The sequence below is a fragment of the Poromitra crassiceps genome, assembly GCF_964638095.1.
Source record: "Poromitra crassiceps genome assembly, chromosome: 12".
Classification (NCBI taxonomy): Eukaryota; Metazoa; Chordata; class Actinopteri; order Beryciformes; family Melamphaidae; genus Poromitra; species Poromitra crassiceps.
Window position 1 is genome coordinate 13,836,772 of NC_139632.1, and position 14,265 is coordinate 13,851,036.

The 14,265-nt window shown below is 44.1% G+C and overlaps 1 protein-coding gene across 1 annotated transcript in view; it reads right to left on the bottom strand.

Moving 5' to 3' along the window:
- LOC310786033 (spermatogenesis-associated protein 6-like) overlaps positions 1 to 14,265 on the bottom strand; it is a gene marked incomplete at its 3' end in the record, with an annotated part of 15,952 nt that continues 1,687 nt past the window's right edge. The window contains exons 3-11 of the mRNA XM_083647218.1: positions 14,019 to 14,067; positions 13,849 to 13,890; positions 13,602 to 13,726; positions 11,985 to 12,065; positions 8,717 to 9,190; positions 6,807 to 6,924; positions 6,029 to 6,069; positions 4,303 to 4,448; positions 1 to 139 (exon numbers count right to left, since the gene is read on the bottom strand). Coding sequence (XP_083503344.1) covers positions 1 to 139; positions 4,303 to 4,448; positions 6,029 to 6,069; positions 6,807 to 6,924; positions 8,717 to 9,190; positions 11,985 to 12,065; positions 13,602 to 13,726; positions 13,849 to 13,890; positions 14,019 to 14,067 — 1,215 coding nt within the window. The remainder of the gene's footprint in view (positions 140 to 4,302; positions 4,449 to 6,028; positions 6,070 to 6,806; positions 6,925 to 8,716; positions 9,191 to 11,984; positions 12,066 to 13,601; positions 13,727 to 13,848; positions 13,891 to 14,018; positions 14,068 to 14,265) is intronic.

A 14,265-nucleotide genomic window follows, 5' to 3' on the forward strand; every position in this document is an offset into this window, starting at 1 on the left:
TCAGTTTCCAGTCCGAACAGGAGGGCAGAGGTCAAAGGTCACTTGGTGTTTCTGGTTGGTTCGGTGGGTCTGCAGAATCCTCTGGACTCTGCTGTGGATCTGCTCCCAGTGAGAGGGACTGGGCTGACTGGTCTGGAACCTGAGGAAACACACCATAAGGAGACAGCACATTACAACATCTGTACAAATAAAACGAAATAAATAAACGCCTTTATTTGTATAGCACATTTCATACACAATATGCAGTACAAACTACAAACAAGTAACGTATTCAAGATTCAAGAACTTTATTTGTCCCCAATGGGGCAAATGGTTGTGCAATAGAGGGAGAACACGTAAAACACAAATGCATAAATCATACACAGTAATAAAAACATACACATTAAATCAAAACATACACAGTAAAGTGTAAATATTGCATTAACAAGTACACAACGACACACAGTAATGACTACCTTTTCCTCACAGAGTTAAGGAGGGGGATGGCAGAGGGTATGAACGAGTGCTTATCTGTTCGTTTTGATTGGTGGAAGTATAACCAGATGGCAGAAACTGAAATGGCATTAAATGATCAAATAAAGTAACAAAAAAAGAGAAAAAAGATAAGAATATGCAAATAGACAAAGTTAATTGCATTTAAAAAAAACAATCAAATTAAACAGTTAAAATGAAGGCTAATTAAATGATAAGCTGAAAAGATGTGTTTTTAGCAGTCACTTGAAAACGCTTACAGATCCTTCTTTATCATCAGGCTGTTCAACAGTTTAGGAGCAGAGTTTAAAGAAAGGCTCCATGCCCAATCATCTTTTGAGTGGGCTTTTGTACATCTAACAAACCAGTGGAAGATCTGAGGGCTTTTGAAGTTATGGTTATTGTGGTAATCGGGACCACAATGGAAATAAGTTTGATGACTTTTTTGTGATATCCTGATGAATTATTTTCTACTGGATGCTTGTGGTGTACTGTATTTTTTGATTTATCAAATAAATTCATTCATTCAGAAGAGACTATAGACTCAAATAACATATCCAAAGTCCCAGACACCAGAATCAAGTGGGGTTAAGATCAAGTGAAAAGGATTTTGATAGGATAAGGTTAATCTTGCATTCATACAATTTCAGTAGACAGTCACTGCTCTTGTTTCAGTGATACTCAAAGGTGTTCTTTTTGTCCACTAGTCTGTGCTGCACCCTAAGGAAAGATTGGAGAGCCGGAGCAATGCTGAAAGTACATTGACTTGAAACTTTATATATACTGTCTTATATATTTTTTAACACAGCTTGGAACATAAATGACAAAAATGGTTTTGATTTTGGCTCCCTTATTCACCTAGAAGAGACAGTCTGGCTTGAGAGACTAACAGGAAGTGTAAACACAATCAGAACAGATTGTGTTTACACTTCCTGTGCCAGAGGTTATCCCTGCAGCCGGCTTCCAGTGAGTCACTAGCTTTGATCTCTGGTTTGAGCAGGTTAAACAGCCGGCGTTTTGAACAGGAAGTCGTAACACAAACGGGTCAAGTGGGCGGGGCTACATAAGGTGAATACGTGCAAACAAAAAAATTAAATAAATAAAAAAGTAATACAACCAACTATGCGTTCGAACCAGAGGCATAAACGTCCTTCATCAATACAATATAAAATGTATTTCGACTGCAAGATGGCCACGGGGCACTTGAGAAATAAACAAAAAAAATAAAATGGCAATGAAAGACAGACAATAAACAGTAATACATTCCACTATTGCCTCTCATCCACGTCTATTTGTTGGGAGTGGAGAGATGATGACTGACTGACTGATGCTTCTCATCTGTAATCAGATAAATTCACTTCCTATTTCAAAAAGTCATCAAGGACAAATCATCCAGAGACATGAATAGAGCGAGACTTCAGGGTGTGTAGGGGGGGGGGGGGCAAAAGTTGCCATTGGCATCTGTCTTTGGCGTTTCCCATCAAAGATTTGCGGCAAGACGTGACCCTCTCCCTGTTGGAGGGAATCTACAGAGGCACACTCTAATCTCCAGCCCTGCAACTCTTGTCGCGTTTTCAATCCAGGGAGAAGTATCATTCATTTCCTCCAATTTACTTTCCAGTTTAAAATGGTCTATTGATTTTAATGTTTACTTATGGACTGAGAAGGAGGGGAGGGGAAGGGGAGGGTTGAACAAACAAACAGAAAGGAACATCGGTCCCGTCGGCGTGTGCAACTCACAGCTGCCACGATCGATGGCAAGGTCTCTCAGAATGTATTAAAGCATGCGCCGGGTCAAACGCATCAGGGCTCAGGCTGAACACAAATCAATAGCATTTTCCTCTTTGTTTTCCCTCCTCTCTCCCTCCGTCCCAAGTCATAATGAACAAACATGACAAGACATCAGATCCCCTCATTTGAGAGGTGGAGGGGAATTCATCCTGCCCGTCGACTGTGATCAAAATTAAAGATTAGAGGCGTATGAGTACACGCATACACATGCACAAACACACAAACCAGCGCCGGTGTGTGTCTAACATCTTATGAGAAAGCCATATTTGTCAATAGTATAATTGGAAACTCATAGAGGGGTGCTTTTTTCCCTGCACCGATCCTTTTGAAGATCTTTTGAGCAAACACAAATTATTTACAGACAGATCAGGACAAATTCAAAGCAAATTCTACGACGAAAGAGTATTTTGTTTTCTCATGCTCAGGCCTGAGTGTAGAGAGAATCTGCTGGCTTTGTGGCCAGAGAAGCCAGCATGCAATGCTGATCCTCAGAGATCACCGATGAACATCTGGACTTGAGGAGACTGCAAGTTGAATCAAAATCTGCAAAGTTATTATTAACAAGCATTCTAGTAACTGTTGACCCTTATTATCCAACTTTCCAACCTCTCGTCCAATTTCTATAGGACAAGAGGAAACATCAAACAATGAAGATAAAAATAAAATAAAAAATCTAATTACAGCGTTTCTTCATCATTTATCCAGGTGCTTTTACCTCCCCTTTTTTTAATAGATTTTTTGGGCATTTTTGCCTGTATTAGACAGTTCAAAGTAGAGAGAGAGGAAAGCTTTGGAGAGAGAGGGCGATCAGATCTGACGTTCACACGTTTCCTATTGGCCACTGAGCGGCTCTATTGGCGCAGCTGGGGGTCAAGTGGTTGACTTAAGTGAAGTCGGAGGTGATTGGGTGTTAAGTGCGTTGCCTTGTTCAGGGTTAGGAGGTTGGGATGGAAGAGTCACTCATTCAGCTTTTCCCAGCCAGTTCCAGGAATCAAACTGGTTGCTTTTCTCTAACCTTTACGGTGTAAACATACTGGATCAGAAACCGGTGCTGCGCGTAAATTCAGCTCGAGCGGGAGGGAGCATGGCCATTCACACCAGAAGCGCTCGGCTTTGTTCCGTGCTGGTCACAACTTGTACCGACTTCCTGCCTGGCTGTACACAATGGCTCATGGCTTGCGCCCCGCGTGTAGTCAGGGAAGGTGAGGAACGCTGAGCGCTGGATGTGGGGTGGGTGGCTCATTAATACACTCTGCTGCAGCCACCAATTCGTCAAGCAACAGATCTTCCTCAGTCCCACTCATCACTAAACCGCATCTTGAGAGCACATGAGGCACTCGCCTCCGACTGACACCTTCAACTTCTCTTCGATAAGGATGGACACTGAGCCTGAGTTTTGTCCTACTCGTCTTGTAACTAGTTCACTCGGCTGCGATGGTGGTTTCGTAGCCTCACAGCTTTGTGGTGGTTTTGTAGCCTCAGCGCTTTGTTTAGGGTGTTAATGGCAAAGCTCCCCATCAGCAGGAGCCCTTCGTTCACCTCTCTCATTAGATTGGTGACCATCTGCCTTACTTTGTACCCCTCGTCACACAGCAGCTTGGCTGGCGAACTCATCTGAAATTCAGGTTAGACTTTATTATGTCGTCCAATTGGATTTATGACATTACTGATGTATAAAAAGTGGATAAAATCGCACCATACAAAAAACACATTTTGTGTGCGTCTCTTCTTCGCTTCTTTTTTTGTTTGTGAGGGTCGCCGCGGAATCCGCCCTATTATAAGATCAACCACAGCAATGGCTGCCTGGGCTGCTTTCACATCGACTTCCTGTTATTATTTTCTAATCTATTTATTCAATTATGGAATGTCTTTTTGGACAGCATTAATTTAGCAGGGGAAAAAGAAAGGTTCAGGTTCCCACATTTACTTGGACATCAACTTCAATGACTTTTAAATGTAAAACTTTACTCAAAAACTTAAGGGGACGGGGGAGACCTTAAGGTTGAAAGAAAAGGTTTGTGTACTGTACATGCACGTTACCGTTGCCTGAGGGAAGAGTTGCTGAGATTCAGAGGCCTTCTGGAGCTTGATGCAGCGAGGGCGGACTGAGCTGAGAGAGCACCTCTCACAGGTGCCCTGATCTGGGCTTCATGCCTGGACAACAGCTCTGGAGAACCTGACCCTGACTGGAAGAGGTCAGAGGCCAGCACAGTTAAGGTCAACAGGGGGTTGGGTCAGGTGCAGTGAAGGCAGTATCCAACAACATTAAAATACTTCTTAGCAGGTTAAGGCAATAATAATTTGACACTCTGGATAGACGCTTTGGATAAAAGCGTCTGCCAAATGACGTAATGTAATGTAATGTAATGTACATTCTTTAGAATGAGTATTTTTACTTTTGATGTGCAAGTACATTTTACTGCTAATACTTCTATACTTTTACTTATTATTTATGTATTTTTTCATTGAATTATGGTACGGTATTGCTATTTCTACACGAGTAAAATATGGAGTACTTTTCACTGTAACATGGGAATTTGCACAGAAGACAGCATTTGATTCAACCTCTTGGGAATAAGTACCATTGGTGGTGTTTGGTGGAGTCTTGTATCAGGACAATAAGATCAAGTTAAGTAAGTATATTTTAAATATAATATAATATAATATAATATAATATAATATAATATAATATAATTAAGCAATATAGCATGAGAGCCAGTGTGTTGTGCCAAATATATCCCCCTGATCAGCTGTTATCCCACGAGGCCGCAGGCCGAGTGGGATAACTGCTGAGCAGGGGGATATATTCCACAACACACGCAGCTCGAGTGCTATATTGCTTTTATAAAACGGTTTCCAAGTATGATAATATAATAATAATAATAATACTATAAGTCCGACTCCGACTGGCATGTCATTCTGATAGAGTCAGTTGAAACACTACTGTAAGGCGGGACCGCAAGAACATGCGGGTGATTTGATTGGATCGTTCTGGAGACTGAAGTTGACATTGGCCAATCCTGGCGCTTGCTGAGTAGCTGAGAGCTTTCTGGAAACCCCGACAGGCAGCGTTGCATTCTCAGCGCTTGCTGAGAAGCTGAATGCTTTCTGCAAAGCCCGACACCAACTAACGTTACGGGGTTAAATGCGGGGTTAAATGCGGGGTTAACAGCCTTTCTTTTGCAAAGAAGACATTAGCCCGCATCTATTCTTGTACAAAACATCATTTTCTGCGAAGTATTAGTAAAGTTATAAGCGAAGATCGATTCACAAGGATCTGACAGCTGGCATTTTTTTTTCTACATTGTCATTTGAGGTAAGCCTTATTATTACTCTCTTAGTAAGGGAGTTGCCATGGCAACCAATAACCCATGGCCATGGGTTATTGAACTCGGTTACTGGAATTATACAATGGCTGTGAACCAATCAGATTGCTTGATTTGAGAGAGCCGTTTTATAATATAATATAAAACCTGTAACTGTCAAATTCATCTGACAATCCAAGCAGACAAAAAGAAACACGAATAAGTGTTTGCAAATACCATTTGGCAGGCCTGGTTGAGAGCGTAAGTTTTAGAGTATGTAAATGCAATGTATTATAAAATAAGTATTTTCCAGAATAAAGAGCATCAGCATACACAGTGTAAACATTAAGTTATGCATGAAGTTATGGATGTGCTGTTGCATCCAAATCCTAGCCGGCTAGATTCTTTGGTTTGAGATACTGTAATTGATATAGAAAATAATATACAGTAATTGGACTCACTCTGGCTGTTCTTGGTCTGTAGCTCCCCAGGAGAGAGGAATCTAGGATGAAAAGAAGTGACAGGAACACTGGGAGGAGCTTGTGAACTGCCAAAACTTCTGCACTACTTCCTTTGAAATATGAAATATTGTTTCCTCCTCGAACATAAACAGATGTGAAAGAAACTGTATTTTGTTTCAGTATCTGTGTAGGCTGTACTCAGTAAAGGCAGCGGTATACAGTACTAACAATGAAGTCAAACTTGCCCTACATCAGGGGTTTTCAAAGTCTGAGACTGTGGGCCAAGACAAAGCCTGGAAAAAAGAGCCTCCCTTTTGCGAAAAGTCCTTTCTACGGCAGGTATACCACGGTATATCACAATTGGGTGAGCGAGGTATACCACGGGCTTAATTGAGTGAGTGAGGTATACCACAGGCTTAATTGAGTGAGTGAGGTATACCACGGGCTTAATTGAGTGAGTGAGGTATACCACGGGCTTAATTGAGTGAGTGAGGTATACCACGGGCTTAATTGAGTGAGCGAGGTATACCACGGGCTTAATTGAGTGAGCGAGGTATACCACAGACTTAATTGAGTGAGCGAGGTATACCACGGGCTTAATTGAGTGAGCGAGGTATACCACGGGCTTAATTGAGTGAGTGAGGTATACCATGGGCTTAATTGAGTGAGCGAGGTATACTACGGGCTTAATTGAGTGAGTGAGGTATACCACGGGCTTAATTGAGTGAGCGAGTGTGCATTGTGCATTGTGTGTGTGTATGCGAGTGATGAGACTTACCTGTGAGATCAGCTGTGAAGCTGGCAGAGCGACTGTGACACATGCTGCCGGATCTGGGAGAGGAGAACTGCTGAGAGGAAGGAGTTTCCATCGCAGAGACACTACTGCAACCAGAGACCTAACAACAAAGAAGAAAAATCCGCCGCTGAACAATGTCCATAACTCAACAGACTTTTAAGTTTGAATTATTTTGATGCAGTAAAACACCTGAACAGCGTGGTCATATACTGGTAGTTGGGCCTTCATCAGTGTGCAATGTGGAATCTTTCCAACAGTTCCATCAGTGCTACAAACCAAAATAGTTTTTCTAACTGCCTGGGCGAGTTACAGTTTCCTCCACTGAAACCCCAACAGTCACCCTTATCAATCGAACAATCGAACACAAAAATACTCAATCAAGAAAACAAATAGAGCTTTTGTTGGTCTTCTTAATTTGCTAAACGAAAGTAGGAACAGCTGACATATTCATCACATTCAGTCATGCTATCAGTCTGTGGCAAGATAATGGACAAGCTAATGAGAAAGCTCGGACACTCATCTCACCGATACGTTTCTGTTTGTCCTTCACCGCAGCCCTAATCACTCCAGCAAGAGGATCACAATAAGGCTGAAGTAAAAAAAAAAACAAGATAAAACTTTTACGGGAGGATAACCGCTAACGACCATCTCAAACACAACAAACTACTTGGCGATAGCTTCCCTCCACACAAACCAAGAGTTGAAGCACTCAAGCGTCCACCGATAATACATCGAGCGCGGGCCGAGCTACTTCATTAGGTATCTGTTTGTTAATTGCAGCTTGACTCTTAATTACCAGGGTTAATTGTAGCCGGGGGATTCCCCCAGGAAAAGCAGAGTGGAACAACACGCTCTGCTCTTTAACAAAACACCCACTGCTTTCTAGTAAACGCCATTCATGTGTATCACAAAAACAACAAACAACTGCATCCCTCATCGTCTCCTTTCATAACGGCTTCCTGCTGGATTCTGATATTCAAACCTCAGGATCACATTTTGATGTGAAGGAAAAATCACAGAGAAAAGCAGAGTGAAGCGGGAACGTGAGGCCATGTTTGTCTTCATCTAATTTATATTCCCCCAGGGCTCTGCGATCAGAAAAAAACACTCATTTTTATATGCAAATCTCTCACAGCTGCAATACGCCCATAATCAAAGTGTTAATAAACAAAAGTGTGTATCAGGGCTAAATGCTGGACTCGCTGCTACTAACGCGTATCAGAGCCCCACTATGAGGATGAGAAGCCATATTACAGTGTGAGGATGATAAGCCATATTACATTCACGAGTGATGTAGAGGGGAAAAAGTAGAGACATTGTTGTGACATTAAACACCATTAAAGCTTCCTGGGAAAATAGGAACAATAAAGTGACTGTATATTCACGCTTCTAGCATACAGACTACGACATGATAAATGGGAGGCGTGGTCAGTTTTGCAGTAACGGCATTGTCTTGAATGTAAAGGACCCACTTTCCTGAAAAATGGATGTTCTGAAGGGCTAAGTTGTAAAAATGTACCACGGATACACACACGCTCACCAGCTCTTTTAGATCGCATCCAAACCATGTATTTTTCATCATCTGTGACGCATCACAGCAATTTAGTATCTTTGTCAACGCCCTGCAAGTAAAAAGCTGGGAGTGAATAACTAATAGCATCAAAAGAGAGTTAGTTTGCTGTAGGGAAGCTGTGCTAGATGTCTATGGTGCGAATCATCAAGCAGCAACATAGCCTCCTGCCAGTGCCATGGGGCCCACAAGTAATGAATGAAATCGTTTCAGGAGGCCAGCAAATGTATGCAACCCATCTGTTGGACAGATGTATCGCTGACACAAGTCACAGCATCGCAGCACTACAAACTACAAAAAGCAGAAATGTGCTGTTACCAACCAAGAAGGGCGGCTGGCTCTCCGTCTCCTTCCTGAAGCGGTGAGGCCCCAGCTGGAGTTGGCCGAGCCTCAGTCTGGCGTCCTCGGAGAGCTGGCACATCCTGCGGTGGGTGTAAGGGGACAGGGCGCGTGTCCTGGAGGCGACTGTGGGCTGCTGGTAGCCAGAGTCTGCTGCAGCAGACCACCCGGGACCTGTCTGTTGTCTTCCCCTCCCGTGTCTCTGGGAACTACGGCCAGATGGGGACGAAGAAGCCGGAGAGGGTCTGGACGATGACGGCCGTGCAGACTTTGTCATTCTAGCCTCGGTGTTTTGCTGCTCTTTCCCACTTTTCACGGGACTACAGTTTCCGCCCGCCCCCGTGGAAGACTGCCGGCTGGATGGAGACTGACATGGTGCTTTGGGTGATGAGGAGAGTTTGGCTGAACTCCGGACGGACGAGGATAGAGATGGCCTCACTGGAGAGAGACAGCAAGGCTGGGGGGAGGGGGGAGCAAGGTTGATATGTTGATTTGATTGTTGTCAGACTACTTATGCATCAGATGTGGAAATTCTCTGTTTTGAGACTCAAAACCACAATGCATCAGCAATGTCTAGATTTCTCTGCAAGTTCCTTGACCGATCTCTCTGTCTCAGTGTCTACTGTCTATACAGACTTGTTCTTCCTGGATGAAACCATTCCAGCCAAATCATTCAGCGTAAAGGCCTGCATACCAAATTCAGAGATTTGTTTCAAAAACGCATTACACGTGGTAGAAATGTGTTGCTGGTAACATGTGAAAAGTCTAGTACTGAATTGCGGAGTTAGACCGTTTTTCCGTTTTTCACCCTTTCTGTGATCAGTGCCTCTACACTAGAATTTATAAAAAAAATGCATCAGAATGTATGAAGTTGTGCAGCAGTGGAGGGGGGAGCACAGCACTTCAGCAGACACGCCCCCACAGTTTTCAAAGAATACTGCTTACTCATGATTTTGAACTCTACTTGCCGAATGCCGACACTTTTATTCGTTCAAATTTGGCTGGGTGGTTAATAACATATTTTTTCTGTGGTGTGACAAACTCAAAACACATTTATTTCTGGTTTCCAGGGGCTTCCAAGTGTTACCGCAGTTCTCTCAGTCGGCACTGCCATGGAGACCACCTCTGCAGAATGACTTCAATAACTCTTAATGGCCGCTAACATCATTCTCAGATGCAATATCCCACTTCCTGCGGGCAACGTCGACCGGGGATAAATAAGTTAAGAAAAAATGTTAATTGCGTTTGATGCCCATCTCCAGTCTAATATGATAAAGAGGCATTACCTGGCTGTAAAACAAAGATCATCTAAATGCTAATTAGGGACATCACGGAACATTCAAACTAATTTTTTAAGAGAAACAGAATGATAAATAAATCCTGATTGAGCTTGCCATTTCAGAGTGCTCGGACTTAATGGGATTACGCAAAGCCCTCCCCCTATTGGTGGAGAGCAAGTGAGAGTCAGTCACTTTCCCCCCCGTCTGTCTGCGACTGCGTGCTGACGGCTTGTCTCATGTGATTAGTAGCTCTGGCCACTGTTGGCATTGCATGATAAAGTGGCCCCGTCCTTGAGACAAAGCCTGAGCTACATGCAGCTTATTAAACAAGAAAAATCAACCATGCCTCAAATGCGTACGTACATGCAAATAATGTTGGGGGGTAAAAAAAAAAAAACGCGACAAAAGAACGCTTCTGTGCCAAGTCAACCGTGCTGCTGATCTTTTACAAAGAGGGGGAAAACGTGCGCGGATTGTGGGGAAAAAAGCAGGACTGACAACAGTGGAAACACAACCGACAGCTGTGTGTGGAGAGAAACAGGGATGAGAGAGAGATTAGAGAGGCAGAGAAAACAGGAGGAGGACAGAAGAAGAGCAACACTACTTTGCCGGATGTATATTCACCACTCCGGTTAGAGAGGTTTCGTGGCAGTTGCTATCATTCTAAATCTCTATTTGTCAGCAGGGGCAGGCAGGCTGTCAGGGAAGTGCCTATGCTGAGAAGCCATTAGGAGGGGAGAATGGAGAAATTCTACTGTCTGACAGCCACAGCGGTGCTCTGATCCACACGTCCCCCCTAAGGGGGCCAGGAGAACACATTGACAATCTGCCTCGCTGTCAATGACATCCCATTTAACCAAATAGCTTTGCTCAGGTGAGACTGCACCTGGGAAACATACAGGTGTGTGCTGCTACTGTTTTTGACACAACACACACACACACTGGCCACTGTATGATGGATCATGCTACTAACAGGACTGTGTCGTCTGTGTCACACACACACACACGTCAAACACACACACACACACACACACACACACACGTCAAACACACACACACACACACACACACGTCAAACACACACACACACACACACACACACACACACCGAGTGGATTACCCTGCAGAGAACAGACGAACACCTCATAAAACAAATCCAGGCGCCGCCATGAAAGAAAAGAGTCAGAGCGAGAAAGAGACAGAGAGAATAGAAGAAAACGGCACTCTTTAAAAGGTAAAATGGTGATCATATGCAGCTGAGCACTCTTTTCAAATCCAATGCGTCACACAGTGGAGGAGAGGTGAGCCAGGCCCGGCGGGTAGTGGCAGTGAATGTGAAAAGCCGAGGGACTGGCCGGTTCTGACTTACTGGCCGGTTCTGACTTACCGACTGGTTCTGTGTCAAAAACTGCATAAAATCCCAGCTAGCGGGGAGCAGTGAGAGGAGCCTGGCTATATCAGCATCACAGATCTGGCTCCCCGTAATTACATTCACAAGGAGAGAACAGATACCCTTGAAACACTACAGGGATGGATAGATAGATGCAGTAGCCATGGCAACAATAGAAGGTAGGTCTATATGGTGAAAACAAGACCAAACTGATAGAGAGTGATGCTACTCATTAGAGCGGAAATGAATCTTCACTCTTCCAGCTATGGTCACTTTCACAGTAACACCGAGTGTTTGGCTGTGACGTGCTCTCAATTTCAGCCTCGTTTTGAACAGGCAGGCAGGCAGGCATATAATTACACTCTATATTTGACTCTCGGGGGACACTTTGAGGGGCTATTAACATTTTAAACTTTGAGCACGCTCCAACGCTTCTGAACGGCTGGGAAACACGTGTCCAGTCCGGTGAAATGTATTCCAAAAGAAAAACAAGAGAAAACAAATGCGAGAGAGGAACACAAACGAACCGCAAACGTGGGAAAAGCTAGAAGCCCGGAAAGACTATCTGTAATGAAACTTACAGGCGAGGTGGGCCGGCTGTCTCTCCCATCACTCTCCTCAATCACAGATGTGCTGGCAAACTCCACTTTGGGACAGATTCCCTAGAGGGGGAGGGACGACAAACGGCGTTAACAGCGAGATGGAGACAAAAGCGCCGATAACAGTGTTGCTTTTTTAAGATCCATTTACAACCACAATTCTACAATCTATACGCTGGAGAAAAACACATTGGAGGAAAGAGGAAGAAGTCTGCAGTGTTGTTGAAATAGTACGGCCATTTGGAGAGAAACATCTGAATCGCGATGTGTAGACCTCGAACACAAACAAGAACAGGGTGTAGAAGAATGAACGAGTGAAGGAGGTAGAGCGAGAGAAGAAGCTCCCAGTTGACTTTTTTCCTTCTCTCTCTATAACAGAGATGGAAAACACAACACTATCTTTTCTCGAGAAAATAGTTTGCTTTGTCTACGTCAGGAGAATGCCTTTAAATTGGTTATCTGAGCGGTGTGCCGGTGACCTGTCATGTGCGGCACGAGAGCTGGTGAGATTGGGATGGCACTCCCTTTTCGAGGAAGCTACAGTCCATTGCAGGGTTTGAACGACGATTGTAATTTTGAGGCCATTTACACCTGGCATTAACATGCATTTTCTGTCATCAGATTGCCATCAGATCGTGCTTGACCACTTGAAGTACAGGTGTAAACGCCCCCAAGACACATTGAAGACGGATTGCATTGTGTACACATTGAACACAAGTGTAAATGTAATGTGTCCTCTCAATCTGCATACAGCAACTGTATGCAGATTGAGAGGACACCCATTTTGGGTGATCAAATTGCAATCAGATTGCAATCTGATGACCCAAAACGCATGCTAACGCCAGGTGTAAATGAAATCAGGCGAATATGGTCAAGCACTATCTGATTGCAATCAGATGACAGAAAACGCATGTTAGTGCCAAGTGTAAATGGCCTCACTGATGCCAATCAAGCTAGATCACATGGGGTGACCACAGCTCTCCCGGTGGAGCGGGTAATATAATTGAAGAAATCAGTGAAACTCGTCATGTGACAGAAACACTTCCCTTCAGCTCAGACAAGAATGTGCTTTTTTGCATTGGCTCATTTAGCAGCCCAGCAGGAACCCTAACCCTAACCCTAACCCAGCAGGAATGAGTCCTAAGACGTGCCTAAGACCCGCATGTTAGCACTTCCTTTTCCCTCCTCTCAAAGTCGCTAGGATTTTGGTTCAATGCCTGAAATAAGGTCTGTGGTTAACAAAAGTTTATGAAACGGCAAACTGTTCAGCAAGATAATATTCACAAACAAGGACCACTTTTATGATTTTTGAAACTTAAATGTGATTTTCAGAAAACACTTCAACAAGTCATAAAAATGCACCTCATTTCTGACGATTATCTTGCTGAACTCAAAGTTAGTTTCAGTTCCATAAACCTTTTTTAAGCACAGACCTTATTTCAGGCATTTAACCCAAATCCCCATTCAAAAATCCCCATTGACTTCCCGACGACGACGAGGGAACCAGGAAGTGCATGATTTCTGGGTTGGCCTACAAGAATGTGTTATCCCTGCGGTACTCTATGGAAAACAAATAGAAGAACAGTAGGGGGAGCCTACAGGGAAGGAGGAGGACCTCTTCATCAGTATTTCTCTCTCTGGGGCTCCGTCTCGGGAGATCAGTCTGGGTCCGGGGTACAGGAAATCTCTGGTGCTCTCCTCCACCGTGGCCAGGATCTCGCCCTCTGAAACCACAAATAGACATGCCCAGGGAGACACACACAGCATTGAGATCCTACTCGTGCACTGTTCAGAGTGGATAAAGTAGGAGCAGAACGCGGCCATACGGCTTCATCAGAAAGCATACCTGGGGGCACCAGCTGAATCAGCTCAAAAGATGTGGTGTCAGCTAAGAGGGGCGCAAGCACAAATACACTGTGAGCTAATGATCAGTATCACAACTAATAGGCTATAAGCTTACATAGCAAATGATTCAGGGCTAAGTGATGAGGAGGCAAGTCCCAAGAGGCCATTTACCATCGAGCAGGTCGGCCACGTCAGCAGGGTCAACCACGCCTGGGAAAGTCTGGGAAAGCAGACAGAGTACAGACAGAGAAAATCAATGCCTGATAACAAGATGAGACGCACAGGCTGGGTTCTGATTCCTCCACTCTATATGTGCCTTACATTACTCTGGCAAAGGAGCTTCCTTTCTACCAGGCAGGTTGCCGGTTTGAATCCTCAGAATAGCTGGGGGGGGGGGGTAGATTTGGCCTGATGGAAT